Source organism: Antechinus flavipes, chromosome 3 (genome assembly GCF_016432865.1).
Source record: "Antechinus flavipes isolate AdamAnt ecotype Samford, QLD, Australia chromosome 3, AdamAnt_v2, whole genome shotgun sequence".
NCBI classification, from domain to species: Eukaryota; Metazoa; Chordata; class Mammalia; order Dasyuromorphia; family Dasyuridae; genus Antechinus; species Antechinus flavipes.
This window is the reverse complement of record NC_067400.1, coordinates 246,087,391-246,107,248: the sequence shown is the minus strand read 5'-3', so window position 1 is coordinate 246,107,248 and position 19,858 is coordinate 246,087,391. Positions and strand designations below refer to the sequence as shown.

The 19,858-nt window shown below is 37.7% G+C and overlaps 2 protein-coding genes across 2 annotated transcripts; both read right to left on the bottom strand.

The window, feature by feature from the left end:
- Nucleotides 1-3,645: 3,645 nt before the first annotated feature.
- On the bottom strand, nucleotides 3,646-3,939 carry LOC127557145 (keratin-associated protein 6-2-like). Its single transcript, XM_051990580.1, has one exon. The coding sequence runs from the start codon at nucleotides 3,937-3,939 to the stop codon at nucleotides 3,646-3,648; it is 294 nt and encodes a 97-aa protein (XP_051846540.1).
- Nucleotides 3,940-8,954: 5,015 nt separating this feature from the next.
- LOC127557862 (keratin-associated protein 20-2-like) lies at nucleotides 8,955-9,206 on the bottom strand. The gene has a single exon (XM_051991148.1). The coding sequence runs from the start codon at nucleotides 9,204-9,206 to the stop codon at nucleotides 8,955-8,957; it is 252 nt and encodes an 83-aa protein (XP_051847108.1).
- Between the last annotated feature and the right edge of the window lie 10,652 nt (nucleotides 9,207-19,858).

Here is a 19,858-nt window from a genome sequence, read left to right as displayed (position 1 = left end):
ATTAAAAACCAGATAAAATCTATATCTTTAAATCATTAGAAAAGAAAAAGCAGTTGGAATTTACAAGACATCAAATGTGGAGCCAGGAACTTTCAGGAGTCCTAGGGGATGAATAGTCTGAACAATCCTTTGGGCATCTGAGAGACAGAAGCTGGACTTCGGTCTGTCAATTTATATGTAACAACAATAGGCTGAAGAAGAAGAACAAGGAGGAGAAGCAGAAAAAGAAGAGGGAAGAAGAAGAAGTGCAAAAAGAAAAAGAAGAAAAGATGATGATGATGATGAAGCACAAGGAGAATAAGGAGAAGAACAAGAACAAGAAAAAAGTAGGAGAAGAAGAAAAACAAGTAGAAGAACATAAAAAAGAACAACAAGAAGAAAACAAAGAAGAAAGAGAACAAGAATTACAAGAGAAAAAGAAGAAAAGTAAGAAAGAACAACCAGGCAGGAAGAGCAGGATCAAGCATATCTAGGAGGAGGAATTGGCCAACAATTTCAAAGCCAAAGAGGGATGAAGTGGCAGTCAATTTGAAGTGGCCTTTTGATTTACTCAGGAGGACATCACTGGACAACTTGCAGAGAGTAGTTTCTCTTAAAGGTGAGGGTCGAGAATGTAATAGTCAGGATTTTCAGAGGAAATAAAAGGAGAACAGCTAGAGACCCTGAGTAGTTTCCACAAACCATAATGAAGGAAATAGGTAGTTAAATGTGGGAGTTCTTGGCAGTGCTGACAATATGACATTGGTAGGATTATGTATTCAAGCCATTAATAGCTTGTTGAACCAGTGAGATCAGAAGAAATTCTGGTTTGGAGCTAGAGCTCTAACTGGATTATTTTATGTCAAACTGAGCAAGTAACTAAGTCTATGGCAAATAAAATAGATACCAAATGAGAAAGTGTAGCATAGACAAGAGGAGGTTTTGACTCTCAGGTTGAGCAGCATCTCAGAAATTTTTTAGTTGTCTAGAAGAAAATGAACTCAAGTCTGTTGGGACTCTGGAGGGTTGCCATCTCTTCTCCCAGATTATAGTCCTCATACAATTATACTTTAAATCATAAGATAGCCCAATAGGAGGTCACCTGACAATCAGAAATTCTACTATGACCTTGAGATTTCATGAAGTGAAATACAAGCGATTGAAGTTTAGGAAGATGGAAGTGACTCAATTCAAGGAACACAGATTTTGGGGTATAGAAGATATTCAAGGACTTGTCCTAGTTCTCCTAAGCTTTTTTTTTAACCATTACATAGTGAAAGTATTAGATCTGTTCTATTTGCCAAAAGAAGGATATCAATGATTTAGAGAAAGTATTCTGCTCCTATTAACTGATTTTTGTTTTTGCTAATCAAAATAAAATATTCTTTGCTTAATGAGGGGTAAGAAAGAGACAATTTCCCTTTTATTGAAGGCTTTGTTATCTATGCAATTAACCTTACTGTAGTGTTTCATGACAATTAATTGCTCAACATTTTGGACACATTTTTAAAAGTACTCAGCAGAGTGAGAGTGCTGAGGATATTTCCCACTAAAAGTCAGTGGAAATAAAAACTTGCAAAATTAGTAAGCACTTCCTATGTACCAGCTGGAATGTCAAGCTCTAGTATATTCTGAAGTTTTTTCAGTGACATGATTTTATGGACAGTTTAGCCAATGGAACTGAGGAATCCAAAAGTTATCAGGCAGGCTGCTAAACAGCCAAGCAGGTGCTCTTTTTTGATGGGTATGTAAGTTGAATAGAGAGTATGTTTTGAGATTCTGCTGCACATCCTTACAGCATGTCAGAAAAAGCTTCAGGTTTATGTCAGTATTTGATTTGGACGAGATGTGCAATTGGCTAGTAGAGATTCAGCCTACTGGAAGTGTAGAGTTAGCTGACAACATTCAGCCTGTGTGCAGTTCTCTTCTCTGGGCAAAAAAATTAGAAATTGTGAGATGGATGCCCAGCAGTTGGGGAATGGCTCAATAAACTGTGTGATATGTTTATGATAGAATATTATTATTTTATGGGAAATTATGAGTAGGATGTTCTCAGGTAGAAAAAAGTCTGGAAAGTCCTCCATGAATGCAAGCAAAGTGAAATGTATTGTATGTGAAATCATAGCAATGTTCTGGGATGATCAGCTATGGATAACTTTTGTGGTCTGAATAGTATAATCTTCCATGATTACTCTGAAGTACTTATGATGAAAAATTCTATCCATACTCAGAAAAGGATCTCATTGTGTCTGAATTTAGGCTGAAGCATTTTCTCTCTCTTATCTCTTTCTCTTTTTTCTTAACTTCATTTTCTTTTGATGGTTTTTATTTTCATTAGGGTGGGTAGATCTATGTGTTTTGTTTTTTTTCGACAACTTGACTTTTATGGAAATCTTTTTCATGACTTCACCAGTTTTCTTAATTGTGGTTGGGGATAAGAGAGAGAACTCAGAACTCAAAAATTAAAAAAAAAATGTAAAACAGAATTTTTGTCTTGAATATAACTGGGGGAACATATTAACTAAAAAAATAAAACAAAAAATATTCAGACTATGAATATGATTCTTTCTGTGATTATTGTGGTATGCCATCAACTTATGCTGTGTGTTAGATCTTGAAATCTTTTGTAGAAAGCAAAATTCTGAAAGGGAGCTAGACAAGGATTTTATTTTTAAGTCGTTTTTTCAACATTGTCAAAATCATTGTCACTGTATCTGATGTTTTAGTGGCCAAGAAAAGAAATTCTTTTATCATAGCCTTCTCCAATCCATTATACAAATGAAGAAATGAGGAAAACAAAGCCTCCAACTACTTAGGTTATGAGGACAGATTTGAACAGACTAAGTTTTCCTGACTCCATTTCTAGCACTCAATATTGTGTTTCATTTTGCTTTCCAGACTAAGACTCGGAAAACAATTCTGAAATCAACAGGGATATCTTTCATTTGCAATCTACAAACCCTGAATATGACATCAAAATATATGAAACTTTGATGAAAAAAATACTGTCTATTTATGGACACAACATGAGAGAAGGGCCGGAGATTATAGGGGACAAAAATCATTCCTTCCACAAAGTGGGTCATTCATATTTTAATGGAATTATATGTAAGAACTGCAGTAGTTAAGTCTGAGAAAGACATTTTACATGGAAATGCTATATGGTATGCATATAAAATGTGGAAATAATGTCATTTCTGAACATAAATTTTCAATAATATCAGCTTATTGCCAAAAATGCATTGGAGACCTAAACTTCTACAATGACACAGATAAGCACATCAAGACTGAAAATCTCTTCTTAATGAGAGACTGAAACCCAGAGACAGAGGTCAAGCAGCACAAGTAACAATAGCTTTACTAAGCAAGAGAAGTAAGTTTATTGCAAAGTTGTAAAAGAAATAGTAACATATGAGAGATGAGTCAACTTGCTGGGAAGGAGTTGTTGGAGAATTCACTCTCGTGACAGGTGAGAGTCTGCATCATTTCCCAGAAGGATGGGTCCTGTTGTTTCTTGGTCATTGCCATGACTTGCTCTGAATGTGCCATGGAGGTGCTAGACCCCATTGCAGTAGCTTTCCCAGGTAGCTCAGCTGCAGACACAGATGGAAGGTGATGTCCTTCTGGGACTACAGACTCCTTGACAGCCCAATAGCAAGGGATTTTTCAGTAGAAGCCATAAGAAGAATACCTTCCACAGCAAGATGGACGGCAGCAGCCATAGCCATAGCCTCCATAGCCCAGGCCTCCATAGCCACAGCCTCCACAGCCACAGCCATATCCTCCATACCTCAGGCCTCCATAGCCACAGCCTCCACAGCCATAACCTCCATAGCCATAGCCTCTATAGCCACAACCTCCACAGCCATAGCCTAGGCCACGGAAGCTGCCACATCCACAGCCATAACCAGAGCCATAGCCATAGCCAAAGCCCCCATAGCAGCCGCCATTGTAGCACATGGTGTCAGGATTCACTTGGGTGGATGGGTTTTTAGGATAGGGTTTGAGTATGTATGGCACCATCTGCATAGCAACTTTTATACCCTTCAATCAGGAAATGTGGCAGAGTCAGGCCAGGATTTCATCATTTCCATTAACCAAATTACCTGGGTAAAATTGCATTCTTACAATTCTTTGGTTTCTGACACCACCACCAACCAGCTCCTTAATGTTTTGTTTTTGTTTTTCTCTTGATTCATTGCTTTTCTGCCATAATGTCATTCCTATAATGTGAAACAATTATGTTGTCAAAGGTATGCCAAAGGATATGACATATGCCCTACAAAAGATTCATGGCATCACTGTCCAAAATGTCACCATCCTCCTTCCATTATACATTGTTCCTTCACTGTTTGATTATTCATTACAGCTATAAAATCCTTTCTCTAAATTAATGATTTTTGAGACTCCAATGACAGAAGTCTTCATACAAATTTCCCATTTGAGATGAGATTATGGTGAAGATTTTCTTGAAGGAGTCCATTCACCCAACATTTATTCCAAAAGCAGATAAAGCAAAAATTACCTCCCCTGTTTTTGCACTGTGTTCTCCAGTAACATCATTTTGGGAATATAAGCAATGGCAACAAGGTCCTTCTCCTTGTGGGGCTTTAAAGTCCTAAGACTAGAGAGAACATATAAACACAGAGGGAACTACCATGACCATGGAGAGTTGATGGAAGAAGATCTTAGAGACAGAGGCACTGGATACTTGGGAGAAGTGAGCAAGCCCATGTACCATGGGTGGGTTTCAAATTGAGAGTATAATGGACTAGCAAATGTCAGAGGGGAAGTTAGGAGAGAGGAGAATTTTCTGGACAGACTGGACTGCCAGTCTGTGCAAAGACAAATAGAAGACACATGCCATCCATAATCTGAATGAGGGAATGTTAGCTAACACTAGGAAGACTGTGAAATTAAGGAATAAAAATAAAAATGTATGAAGACTACCAATTTTGGAATGAGCCAGTCAGAGAAGAGAGCTAAGTGTCAGATAGAAGCTATATCTTTAAATTATCAGAAAAGGAAAAGTAATTGGAGTTTACAAGACAACAAGAGATCCTAGGCCTTTCAAGAGTCCTAGAGGAAGAAGAATCTGAGCAGTGCATTTGGAGAAATCTTTTGGCAGCTGAGTGAAAAGTGGATCTGGATGAGCAAAAAATTGAATGAATGAGATCAATCATAAACTCTTTTAGAGAGTTGCTACATGGACCTTGTCTAAATGGGAGTCTTTATGATTGGAAAGAATTATTTCAATGCCAGTAATGTTGTAAATGTAGGGCAGACAAATTTGTTCAATTACAGGGATATTTGCACTGGAATTGGAGGGACAAGTTTGTCTCTGTAACTGTAAACCTACAAACCTGGTTAGATATTTGTGCTCCTGAAAGGAGGAGAGAAAGTGAAGGGAGATAGGAAGCTTTGCAATAAGAAACTATGAGGAAATCTGTTCTAGACATTTGTATTTGTTATCAAGATGAAATTTTTTATTTTGATTTTTGATAATGCGCATCTGGATCTTAAAGAGATATTATTGTGGATCTGGATCTTTGTTAGTGAGTGTCCAAAGAACTGACTTGTAAACTTTGGAATGGGAGATTTTTCTCTCTTATTTTAGATAGCATGAGTTAAAGAAAAATAGAGACAGAAGCTTGGACTTTAGTCTAAACATTTTATATGAAATGCCAATTTGGTACAGAAGGACAAGAAAAAAGAGAAGAAGGCAAAGAGGAAAAAGAAAAAAAAACAGAAGAAGAAGAACAAGAAGAACAAGAAGAAGAAGAAGAAGAAGAAGAAGAGAAGAAGAAGAAGAAGAAGAAGAAGAAGAAGAACAAGAAGAAGAACAAGAAGAAGAACAAGAAGAGAAAGAGGTGGAGATGAATGTAGAGGAGGAGAAAGAAGAAGAAAAATTTGAACAAGTAGAAGAACAAAAATAAGAAGAATAAGGATAAGATCAAGAACAACAAAAAGGACAAGAAGAAGACAAAAATAAGAAGACAGAACAATAAGGCAGGAGGAGCAGGGTCAGGCTCATATAAGAAGAGTAATTGGCCATTCTCAAAGGCAAGGGATAATAAAACAGTAGGAAAGTTTCAAGTGGACTTTTGGTTTACTCAGCAGGACATCACTGGACAACTTGCAGAGAGCAGTTTCTTTTGAAGATGAGAGTCAAGAATGTGATGGACTTTCCGAGGCAGTGAAAAGAGAGTAGCTACAAATCCTGAGTAGTTTCCACAAATCACAATACATGCAATATGTATTTAAATATGGCAATCCTGGTCAGTGCTGACAATATGAGATTGGTAAGATCATATTTTCAAACCATTAATAGCTTGTTAATTAAGTGAATTTAGAAGAAATACTGTTCTGGAAGTGGAGCTGGAACTGGATTATTTTATGTCAAACTTTTTTGACATAAGCTGCCAAGTAACTGAGTCCATAGTAAATAAGTTGTATACCAAATGAGAAGGTGTGGCAGGGAGAAGAGAATAAGGTTTTGATTCTCAGGTTAAGCAGCTCTTCAGAAATTCTTCAGTTGTCCAGAAGAAAATGAATTCAAATCTGTTGGGCATCCAGATGTGTGCCATCTTGTAAAGGGCTGAAACTCTTAAAAGGTGTGCTTGAATCAGACAACCAAGCACTTAAGGCTAATTACCTATTGGGCAATAACTCTATTAGCATATATTTGGGGAAATGGCCCTTCTCACTATTCTGTGCTGGCTCCATCTTTTGGTATATACAGATAATCGTAGGAGGGATTAGAGGGTGGAGTGAGCCAAACCAGACTTCCCTTGGTTGCAGGATGGAGAGGAGAAAAGTGTGGAGATTCTGGACTCTAAATCTTTGGCAAAACTCCTGTCAATTTTGTCCATCTCCTTCATTCTTCTCCCAAAGGGCTTTTGCTTATTCTGACTTTGAATGACCCTGAGGCCTCCAGGAAGCTAGCCCAGAATTTACATCATCTCTTCCCCCAGATTTTAGTCCTCTTACAACTGCATCCCAAAGCACAAAATAACCCAATAAGATGTCACTTGACAATCAGAAATCCTACTGCGACCTTGAGATTTCATGAAGTGAAATACAGGGCATTGGAGTTCAGGGAGATGGAAGTATTGGGTTTGTGTATAAACAGCACTGTTCAGCACATGGATGGTTTTTGACTAAGCTGATCACATGGTTGAAGTTCCTCCAGATTAACATCGAAAATGACTTAATTCTTAAAACATGGACTTTGGGGTTTAGATGATATTCAGGGACTTATCCTAGTTGCTTTAAGGTGTTTTATGGCCATCACATAATGTAAATAGTACACCATTTCTGTGTGTCAAAAAGGAAGTTAATAATGATTTAGAGAAAGCATTCTGCCCCAATTAACTGATTTTTGTATTTGCTAAGCAAAATAAAATATGCCTTGCTTAATTATGGGTGAGAAAGAGAAAATTTCCATTTTACTAAAAAGCTTTGTATCCATGTAATTGACCTTAATATAATATTTCCTGAAAATGGATTGCTCAAACTTTTGGAATCATTTTGTAGAACAAACTCAACTGAGTGAGGCTGCTGAGCTCATTTCCATCTAAAAACCAGTGGGAATACAAAAACTTAACAAAGTTTAGCAAGCACTGCCTTATGTACCCAGAGGAATATCAAGCTCTTCTATGTTCTGAAGTCCTGTCAAGGACTTGATGTTGTGGACTTTTGTTTTTTGGTTATGCAGGACATCTTTGCTATCTTGTGTCCATTGCCCCCATGTAAGAAAAGCTTCAGGTCAATGACAGTTTTTGAGTTGGACAGGATGTGTAGCTGGTTACTAGAGATTCAGATCACTGAAAGTGCAGAGTTAATTGACAGTATTTAGGCTATGTATACAACTTTTTTCCTGAGATTATTGTGGTGTGCTATTAACTTGTACTGTGCTACAGATCTTGATATTTCTTGGAGAAAAAAGTGATAAAAGACAGCTAGATAAGGGTATTGTTGTTCAGTCATTTTTATCTGTTTTCTGAATCATAGTCATTGCATTTGCGAATATCATGGTTAAAAAAAAAAAGGGAAGTCATTTGCCATAACCTTCTTCATTTCATTATATAGATGAAGAAACAGAGATAAATAAATGTTAAATGACTTGCCCAGGGTCGTATAAACTACTTAGGGCATGAGGACAGATTTCAATACATGAAGATGATTGATTCTTTCCAGCACTCAAACCCCTGTTTCATCTAGCTCTTTCCAAATTAAGACAGGGAAGACTATTTTGAAATCAACAGGGACAACTTGGATTAAGAATTTACAAACCACGAATAAGATACCAAAAACATGTGAAAGGTTTTGAAAACTGAAAATTTTGGCATTAATAAAAGCCCTCTCCATTTATGGGCGCAATGTGAGAGAAGGGAATGAGCTTATAGGGCATTCTGTTAGTGAAATGTGGCATACATATTTTAATGGACTAAAATGTAAGTACTGCAATAGTCAAATTTGATAAAGACATATTATATAGAAATAATGTTTTTTTTGAACAGACATTTTCAGAGGTATCAGCTTGTAGCTAAAATGCATTAGAGAGCAAATCTTCTGCAATGACAGATAAGCACATCAAGGTTAAAAATCTTTTCATGATGAGAAGCTGAAACCCAAGGAGATGGAAATTAAGCAGGACAAGTAAAAACAACTTTGATAAGCAAAGAAAACAAGTTTATTGCAAAGTCTTAAAAGACATAATAGTATATGATTGGTGAGCCAACTTGCTGGAAAAGAGTTGCTGGAGGAGTCTCCCTCATGACAGATGAAAGTCTGCATCATTCCCCAGAAGGATGGGTCCTGCTGTTTCTTGTTTCTTGTCACTTCCTTGGCTAATTGTGACATGGGGATTACTAGACCTTGCTGTGGTAGCTTTCTCATATAGCTTAATTGCAGATGCATATGGAAGAGGATGTCCTTTCAGGACTACAGATTCCTTGACAACAAGAGGTTTTTCAATAGAAGCCATAAGAATAATACCTTCCACAGCAAGATGGACGGCAGCAGCCATAGCCATAGCCTCCATAGCCCAGGCCTCCATAGCCACAGCCTCCACAGCCATAGCCTCCATAGCCCAGGCCTCCATAGCCACAGCCCCCACAGCCATAGCCTCCATAGCCTAGGCCACGGAAGCAGCCACATCCACAGCCATAACCAGAGCCATAACCATAGCCCAGGCCTCCATAGTAGCCGCCGTAGTAGCACATGGTGTCAGGATTCACTTGGGTGGATGAATTATCAGGATAGGGTCTTTGAATATATAAGGCAACATCTGCATGGGAACTTTTATACCCTTTGAGCAGGAAATGTGACAGAGATAGTCTGGGATTTCATTACTACCATTAACCAAATTGCCTGGGTAAAATCACATTCTTGCAATTGTTTGCTTTCTGACACCACTGCCAACTCCTTAATGTTTTGTTTTTGTTTTTCCCTCTTGATTCATTGTTTTTCTGAGAAGGTTCTGCCACAATCTCATTCTTATAATGTGAAACAATTATGAAGATGCCAAAGGTATGCTAAAGCTTCATGGCATTGCTCTCCAAAATGTCACCATCCTCCTTCTATTATACATGGTTCCCTTGCTATCTAATTCTTCATCACTCCTATGAAATCCTTTCTGTAAATTAATGGTTTTTGATACTCCAATGACAGAAGAGTTCTCACAAATTTCAGATTCCAGTTGAGATTGTGGAGGAGATTTTCTTGATGGAATTCATCCACCTCCCTGGTTTTTGCACTGTTCCTGCCATGAGGTAAAGATTGGGGATTTACAAAATGTCCAGAGTGCTTTTCCTTGGGAAGTTCTAAGGACCTAAGACTAGTGAGAACATGTAAACATAGAGGAACCTGCCACAAACGGGAGAGTTTATGAGAAAAGATTTTAGAGGCACTGGATACTTGGAGGAGTGAGCAAGCCCATGTACCACTGGTGAGTTTCAAACTGAGAGTATAGTGGACTAGGAAAAGTCAGAGGGGATTTTAGGAGAGAAGAGAGTTCTCTGGGCAGGCTGGAATGCCAGTCTGTGCAAAGACAAATAGAAGACATATGCCATTCAAAATATGAATGAAGGAATGTTAGCTAACACTAGGAAGACCATGAAATTAAGGAATATAAATAAAAAAGTTTGAAGACTACCAATTTTATAATTGGCCTGCTAAAGAATTGGGTGAAATGCAAAACAGAAGCTATATCTTTAAATCATCAGAAAAGGAAAGGTAATTGGAGTTGACAAGATAACAAGCATGGAGCCTGGGATTTTCAAAAGTCCTAGAGGAGAAAGAGTCTGGAAAATCCATTGAGCAGGTGAGGGGAAAAGTTTGGGTAGGGGTTGCAATAGAGAAAGGGGAGGAGAAAAAGGGAGGATTGAGGAGGGGCATGGGGAGGAGGAGGAGACAGAGAAGAAAGAGGAAGAGGGGGAGGAAAAAGAGGAGGAGGAGGAAGAGGAGGAGGAAGAGAAGGAGGAGAAGGAAAAGGAGGAGAAGGAGGAAGAGAAGGAGGAGAAGGAAAAGAAGGAGAAGGAAGAAGAGGAAAAGAAAGAGGAGGAGAAAGAGGAGAGGGAAGAGGAGGAGGAGAAGGAGAAGAAGGAACAGGAGCAAAAGGAGGAGGAGGAAGAGGAGGAGGAGGAGAAGAAGAATGGAGAAGAAGAAGGAGAAGGAGAAAGGAGAAGTAACAAGCAGGCAGGAAGAGCAGGGTCTAGCACACCCAGGAAAGAGTGGGTTCTGTGAGTATGTAAGGCACCATCTGCACAGGAATTTTTATGGCAGTAGGAAGTGTGCCAGACTCAGGCCAGAAATGCATAATTCCCATTAACCAAATTCCCATGGGTAAAATCACATTTTTGCAATTCATCTCTGACAACGCCATCAACACCTTAATATTTTTTTTCTTTTTGATTCTTTTTTTCCATAGAAGATTGTACTACAATCTCATTCCTGAATTGTGAATAGATTATTTTCTAAAATTATGTTGTTAATGTGATTGATGCCCTACCTATGCTTCATGCAGCATTCTCCCAGATTTCACTGTCCTTCTTGATTACTTTTGCCTGTCTAGCTTCTGACACTTCATCATATCTATGGAATCTTTTCTCTTTACATTAGTGCTTCTTGACACTCTAGTGATAGAAGAGCTTACACAAATTTCAGATTGGAATTGAGATTGTGGTGCACACTGTCTTGATGGACTCCCTATATCCAACACACATTCCAAAAACAGATAGTTTTTGCCTTGTGTCAACCTCTAGGCTCATGGTTGGGGTTATAACAAATATCCACAGAGTCCCTATTCTAGGACAGCTCTAAAGATTTAAGGCAAGTGAGAATGTGTAAACACAAGGAACCTGCCATTAAACATAGTTGATGAGAGAAGTCAGAGTCAGAGAGGGACACTATACTTGGGGAAAAGGCCATATGCAATAGGTGGGTTTCAAACTGAGAATATAATGAACAAAAAAAAGTCAGAGGGGAGAAGTGAAGAGAGAAGAGTATTTTGGGCAGGGTGGACAGCCACTCTGTGCAAAGGCCAACAAAAGACACAGGACATGCATTGTCTTAATGAAGGAAGGTAAGCTAACACTGGCAAGACCATAAAATACAAAGTAGGTAATAAAGGGTATGAAGATTGCTAATTTGAGAATGGGCCAGCTACTATAGAGAGTGAAAAGCCAGATAAAATCTATCTCAATCATCCGAGAAGGAAAACAATTGGAATTTACAAGACAATGGGGGGGGGCTGGTACTAAGAGAAAATGTTGTGTGGACCTTGTCTATGTTAATCAAGATTGGAAAAAAGTGTTTCCTTTTTGCCATTGATGTTGTGAAAGTGGACTAGACAAGTTTATTCAGTTAAAAAGATATTTGCATTGCTAGGTCAGGGATGTCTCTGGCATTATAAAACTAAGATCTTGGCTTGATGTTGTTGCTTCTGAAAGGAGAAGAGAAATTGAGAAGAGGTAGGGACTTCTCATGAGACAGGATGAGGAAATGTTCCCTAGAATTAAAGTGATTTGAGGTATGTATTGATTATCAAGTTGAAATTGTGTATAATGACTCTTGATAATGTGTCTGCAAGTTATCAGAAATGCCATTTTGGATCTGGTTCTGTGACAGTGAGTGACTAAGGAATGGCTTGGAAACTTTGGAATGAAAGCAAATTTTTGTCTTGCATTCTTCAGGGGACAAATGTAAAAGAAAAAGAGATAGAAGCTTAGGATTCAGCCAGTCATATATATATAGACAAGATGGTGAACTAGTTAAGAATACCAAGAAAGATCAGTCAGGAAGAACAGTGATAGCAAAACTACAAAAGGCATCTGGAAAGCAGTGTCAAAGCCAAAGTGTAAAAACAGCAGGAATATTGAAGAGATCTTCAAGTTTATTCTGGAGCACATCACCGGAGATCTTGCAGAGAGCACTTTCTCTTCAAGTAGAGTTTCAGAAATGTGAAGTTATTGACTTTCAAAGATAGTGAAAGGAGAGCACTGAACAGATCCCATAAACCACAGAAAAGGAAAAGTCTACTTAAATGTGGTGGTTTTGGCAATCCTGAGAATATGAGCTTGGTTAGAATATGCAATGCAGCCCCTGATAGCTGGCTGAATCAATGGGTTCAGGAGAAATATTATGGACTTGGAGCTAGGTTATTTTATATCAGCATGAGAAAGTAACTGACCCCATTGTAAATGAGGTGGTCAATAATTGAGAAAGTTTAGTAGAGAGAAGAGAATGAGGTTTTGACTTTTAGGTTGAACAAATCCTCAGAAATTTTTTAGTTGCCCAGGAGATCAATGACCTCAGATCACATCTATAAGTGTGTCCTCTCCTCCCATCTTCATTCTCTTATAACTGCACTTAAAAGAAGAGGTAGCTCAATAAGAGCTAGCCCCAGAAATCCTCCTGTGATCTTGGGATACAAGGGATTAGAATGGGGGGGGGCGGGGAATGGAAATGTTGGTCTGTTTGTCATTAGCAGTGCTCAAGACATGGGTGGTCTTTGGCTAAGCTAAAAAGCATCCACAGGAGTCCAGACTACATGGGAAAAGTAATTCCAGATCATGGCCTAAGTAATTGAAACCAAGGAACTTGAACTCTTGGGTTTAGAAGATATCCAGGGACTTGTTTTAGCTTTCTTATGATATTTTAATGGTCACCACATAGTGTAAGTAGCACACCCCTTCTGTTTTTCAAAAAGTAGGATAACATAGATTCATAGAAAGTATTCTACCCATATTGATTTTTGTATTTGCTAACTAAAATAAAATATTCTTTGTTTGAGAAGGGATGACCAATTTCTCATTTACTGAAGGCTTTGTATTCATGGAATTGAACTTCAAAGAATGTTTCCTGAGAAAGGATTCATCAACCATTTTGAGATATTTTTAGGAAGATCTCCACAGAGAGAGGCTGCTGAGCATGTTTCCCCCTAAAAGCTAGTGGAAATGTAGAAATTAAGATGCTTTTTATCAATGCAGTCATGCCTATGAGCAATGTAGAGAAATGGAAATACATCTGAAGTGAACAAAGAGCAGGAGGTCAAAAACCCATAGTTATTGGCATTTCTTGTGTTTCCCACAGTGTCTGAAACAAAATTTTAAGCAATAAAAATTTAGTAATCATTGCTTATCCATCAGGTGGAGTGTCAAGCTCTGATTTCTTCCAAAGAACCTCTGTGAAGGCTAATCCAAACCATGAAAATGAAGTCATTTAACATAACCTTCTCTAGTGATAGAGATGAGGAAAAAAAATAAATGAAGTTAATTGGCTTTCTCAGGGTCACACAAACTATTTAAGGTATGAGGACAGATTTGAACTTACTAAGATTCATTTTCTTTATTCTAGGAATCAATTCACTGCTTTATTTAGCTTTCTAGACTATGACTGGAAAGACAATTCTGAAATCATCAGCAACATTTTGGATTTGAAAGTCACAAAGTATGAATATGACACTAAGAATATGTGAACCTTTCTAAAACTGAAAATAAAATCCTTGCCCATTTATGGGCAGGATGTGAGAAAAGATGTGGAATTTATAGGAGACAAAGGTCATTCCTTCAGTAAAGTGGAGCATAGGTATTATTATGGACTAAAATACAAGTCCTTCAATAGTCAGATTTGAAAAAGACATTTTATGTGGAAATAATGCATTTTCTGAATAGAAATTTTCGGAGGTATCAACTCGTTGCCAAAAATGCATTGGAGAATAAATCTTCTGCAATAACATAGATAAGCATATCAAGGCCAAACATCTTCCAAGGCTGAAACCCAAGTACAGAGAGTTCAAGAAGGATAGATAAAAACGGTTTTACTAAGCCAGGAATACAAGTTTATTAGAAAGTTGTAAAGCCACAATTGTGTATGAGAGCTGAGCCAACTTGCTGGAAATGAGTTGTTGGAGGAGTCTTCCTTGTAAGGTGAGAATCTGCACCAGTTTTCAGAAGTACGGGTCCTGCTGCTTGTTCATTCCTGCCACTTCCCTGCCCTGAGGGCTCTATTAGGATTCTAAGACCCTGTTGTGGTAGCTTTCTCATACCACCAAGCTTTAACACAGAAAGAATGTGAAATCCTTATAATGCAATGGGATTAGCCCAAAGCAGGGAGGGACAAAGATTCCTTGACAGTCCAGCAGCAGGTAGTTTTTCAATAGAAGCCATAAGAATAATACCTTCCGCAGCAAGATGGGCGACAACATCCATAGCCATAGCCACCGTAACCATAGCCATTGTAACCCAGGCCGCCATAGCCACAGCCTCCATAGCCATAGCCTAGGCCACGGAAGCAACCACATCCGCAGCCATAACCAGAGCCATAGCCATAGCCCAGGCCTCCATAATAGGCACCGTAGTAACACATGGTGTCAGGATTCACTTGAGTGGATGGTTGTTTAGGGTAAGTTCTGTGAATACATATAGTACCATCTGCACAGGAACTTTTATACCCTTCCAGCAGGAAGTGTGGCAGACCCAGGACAGAATTGCATAAATCCCATTAACCAAATTGTCAGTGTAAAATCACATTCTTGCAATTGTTTTATCCCTGACAACACAATCAACACATTATGGTTTTGTTTTTATGTTTTTCTTTTTCTTTCATTGTTTTTCTGAGCAGATGCTGCCAAAATCTCATTCCTGTAATATGCAACAATTATAGTGTTGCTAAAGATATCCTATTAATATTATTGATGTCCTACCTTACCTGGGTAGTATTCTCCCAGATGTCACTGACCTTCTTCCATTACACTTATCTTCCTGACCAAACGATACTTCATCACACCCATATAATTCTGTCTCTCTAAATTATTATTATTATTATTATTTTGAGGCTCAAGTGCCTGAAGAGTTCACACAGATTTCAGATTGGTTATTCTGATCATGATGGAGCACCTTTTAATGGAATCTACCCAATATCTATTTCAAAAGCAGATAAAGCAAAAAACGCTTTCTCATTCTTTGTATTGGGTCCACTACTAATCTCATGGTTGGGTTTTATAAAATGTCCACAGAGTCCCTCCCTTTGGGAGAATTGATGCAGGAAGATCTCAGAGACAGAGGGTACTAGGGTAAATAAGCAAGGCCATGTGCTTCAAATCAGTATTATGGATGATACATCCAATGTAATGGACTAGAGAAAGTCAAAGGGAAAGATGGAGGAAAGAGGGTATTCTGGGCAGGGTGGACAGCCAGTTTATACAAAGGTAAACAGAAGGCAAATGTTGTGCATTGTGTGAATGAAAGAAGGTGGGCTAGCACTGGCAAGATCATAAAACAGGGAAAGGGAAATAAAGGTTATGAAGACTGCCAATTTGGGAATGGGCCAGTTAAAGAATATAGTGAAATGCCAGATAGAAGCTACTTCAATCCTCAGGGAAGAAAAAGCAGTTTACAACATAACAAGTATGGGACCTGGGACTTTGAGAGATTCTAGGAATGGAAGAGTCTGAAGAATGGCTTTGGAAAATCCTTTTGGTTGCTGAGTGGAAAGAAGATTGGGATGAACAAAAGATTGAGTCATGAAGACCTGTTTAGAGAGTCTTTTGGACAGGTGCTCTGTGGGAATCTTTGTAATTGGAAGTAGTATTTCAATGACAGTGTTATGTGAAGATAGGGCAAACAAGTCTATTCAACTTAAAATGTATTTCCATTGATAGTGAAGGGTCATGGATGTCCTTGATATTGTTAACCTAAGATTTTCACTGTTACTCCTGAAAGGAGGGGAGAAATTGAGAAGAAGTAGGGGGTATTGACTGACATAGGATTAATGTATCTCTTCTAGACTTGAAGTAATTTGATATATATATATTTTTTCAATCAAAGAAATTAAAATAATTTCTAGTCATATAAAAAATGCCCTAAATCAATATTGATTAGAGAAATGCAAATTAAGACAACTTTGAGGTACTACTTCACACCTCTCAGATTGATTAAGATGAGAGGAAAAGATAATGATCAATTTTGGAGGGGATGTGAGAAAACTGGGACACTAACACATTGTTGGTGAAGTTGTGACATGATCCAATCATTCTGGAAAGCAATTTTAAACTATGACAAAGGGTATCAAACTGTACATACCCTTTGATCTAGCATTGTCTCTACTGGGTGTGTATGCCAAAGAAACCATAAAAGATCTCACATGTGCAAAAATGTTTATAGTAATGCTTTCTGTAGAGGCAAGCAACTGGAAATCGATTGGATGCCAATTAGATAGGAAATGGCTAAAAAAGTCATGGTGTATGATTGTAATGGAATATTACTGTTCTATAAGAAATGATGAACAGGCTGATTTCAGAAAAGCTTGGAAAGATTTACATGAACTGATATTGAGTGAACAGAGAAGAACCAAGAGAAACATGTACATAGTAACAAGAAGCTTATGTGATGATCAAGTATGATGGACTTGGTTCTCTTCAACAATGAAATGATTCAAAGTAATTTCAACAGAGTTGTGATAGGAAGTGCCATCTGCATCCAGACAGAAAACTATTTCACCTTTGCTACTGTTTGTTTGCTTGTCTTTTTTTTCTTTCTTTCTTGTATTTTTTCTCCTTTTGATCTGTTCTTTCTTGTGCAGCATGATGAGTATGAAATTATGTTTAGAAGAATTGTACATGTTTAACATATATGAGATTGCTTTCTATCTTGGGAAGGGAAAAGAGAGGAGAGAGGTAGAAAATTTTGTAACACAAAATTTTGCAAAGGTGCATTTTGAAAACTTTCTTTGCATGTATTTGGGAAAATAAAATGCGTTAAAATAAAAAAAGTAAATTGTGTATGTTACCTATTGATAATATGGGTACTACCCCACATCACCATAGAGGTCATTATGGATCTGAATCTAGGTCAGTGAGTGATCAAAGAAATGTTTTGGAAATTCTGGAAAAGTAGGACATTTTTCTCTGTCACTTTTCCAGAGAGAATGGTTAAAAGAAACAAAAGACATAAATCTCTGGGCTTCAGTCAGTATTTTTTATATGAAAGTACAAGATGGTGACTAATTGAGTACAACAAGAAGGTGTAATTGGACACTACATGATGTAATAGACCCCTTTTGCTTGTCAAAAAGAAGGATAACAATGATTTAGAGAAAGCATTCTGCCCCTATGCAACTGATTTTTTTATTTGCTAATGAAAATAAAATAATCTTTGTTTAATGAGTGCAATCATAGAGAATTTCCCTTTCACTGAAAGAATATCTATGGAATTGATGAAATCAATCACTATTATCTTTTCCAGCTCATTATAAGATGAGAAACTGAGGTAAATGAAGTTAAACAGCTTGCTTAGAGTCACACAGCCCATGAGGAAGAACAAGGAAGTGATGGAGCTTATATGAATAGAAGGCAGTGTCTTTTGTAAAGTGGGTATAGATATTATTAAGTATTACATTATTATTGAGTTTTTAAATTATAAGGGTATTAAAATGTAAATAACGTAGATGTTAATTTTTATAAAGACATTTTACATGGAAATGATGTCTTTTCAGATCACTTCGTTGCCAAAAATGAATTGCAGAACACATCTTCTACAATGAGATAGATAAATACATCATTATTTCCTGATGAGATACTGAACCTAGGAAAAAGAAATCAAGAAGCACAGATAACAACAATTTTGCTAAGCTAGGAAAATAAGTTTATTAAAAAGTCTTGACAGACAATAAACCTTCATGTATCAGAGTTGATCCAACTTTCTGGAAATGAGTTGTTGAAGGAGTCTTCCTTAGAAAGTGTGATTCTGCATCATTGCCTAGGACCATGGGTCCTGCTGCTTCTTGATCCCTACAATTTCGCTGATCTGAGTGTTTCATGAGGATTCCTAGATCCTCTCTGTAGCTTTCCCATGCAACCCTGATGCAAATACAGATGGAATGTGATGTCCCTAAAAGATGATGGAATTAGCCAAAAGCAGGGAGGGACTATTTAATACTTCATCACACCAATGGAATCCTAGCTCTCTAAATTAGTGCTTCTTGACACTAGTGAGAGAAGAGTTCATAGAAATTTCAGGTTGGAATTTAGATTGTGGTGAAGTTGGTCTAGATGCAATCTATCTACACAGTTAACACCTATTACAAGAGTAGATAAAGCAAAAGACACCTCCCCAGGTTTTGCAAGGTGCTAGCCCCTAAACTTATAGTTATGTTTATGTGAAATGTCTACTAAATGCCTCTTCTTGGACACCTCTAAAGTCCTAAAGGCAGAGAGAACATTTAAACACAAGGGATTTGCCACAAACATGGAGAGTTGATGGGAGAAGATGTCAGAGGCAAAGGCACTGGATATGAGGGAAAATGTTCAAGACCATGTGTCAGATCAATTTTAAACTAAGAATATAATGAACCAGCCAGTCTTTGCAATGGTAAATAGAGGTACATAGCATGCATTGTCTGAATGAAGGAAGGTAGGCTGGCACTGGCAAGATTATTAAATGTGGAGAGTGAAAGAAAGGATATTAAGATTGACAATTTGGGAATGGACCTGCTATGGGAAAAGGTGAAAAACCCAATAGAAACTATCTCTTACAATCCTTAAAGAAGGAAAAGGAATTGGGGTTTACAAGACAAAAAATGTTGGGATGTTGGAGAGTCTTTGGGGAAAAAGAATTTGAACAAAGGCTATGGAAAATTCGTAGGTAGAGAGAGGATCTTGGTAGGCAAAGGACTGAGATGAGACCAACCAGAGGCTCCTTTGGAGAGAGACTGTGTGGGCTTTGTTGAAGTGGGAATCTTTGTGATTTGAAAGAAATACGTCTATGCCAGTAATGTTGTGAAGGTAAGGCAGATAAGTTTATTCCATTACCAAGATATTTGCATTGATAATACAAGGTCAGGGATGTCCCTAAAACTATAAACTTAATTTCTTTGCTAGGCTTTGTTGCTCCTGAAAGGAGGAGAGAAGTTGAGAAGAATTAAGAGATATTTCATGAGGCAGGATGAGTCAATATGTTCTAGACTTGGGATGATTTCAAATATGTAATGGTTTTCAAGTTGAAATTACATGTGTTGACTATTGATAATGTAAGTCTGAATGTTAACAGAGTTGTCATTATGGATCTTAACATATGTCAGTGAGTGTCCAAAAAAATGGCTTGGAAACTTAGGAATGGAAGGGTGTTTTTCTCTATTTTTCAAAGAACACGAGAAAAAAGATAGAAAAGAGATAGAAACTTTGGCTTCAACCATTCATTTTTCAAAAAAGACTAGGATAGCGAACTAATTAAGAAGAACAAGAAAGAACAATCAGACAGGAAGAGCAGGGAAAGGACACCCAGGAGGAGTAATTGGCCAGCAGTGTCAAAGTCAAAGAATGATCAAACAGCAGAAAAATTTAAAGAATCCTTTAGTTTTATTCAAGAGAACATCACTG

Excerpts from the sequence above, each read along its gene's own strand:
- LOC127557145 (XM_051990580.1), bottom strand. The coding sequence starts at position 3,939 with ATGTGCTACAATGGCGGCTGCTATGGGGGCTTTGGCTATGGCTATGGC.
- LOC127557862 (XM_051991148.1), bottom strand. The coding sequence starts at position 9,206 with ATGTGCTACTACGGCGGCTACTATGGAGGCCTGGGCTATGGTTATGGC.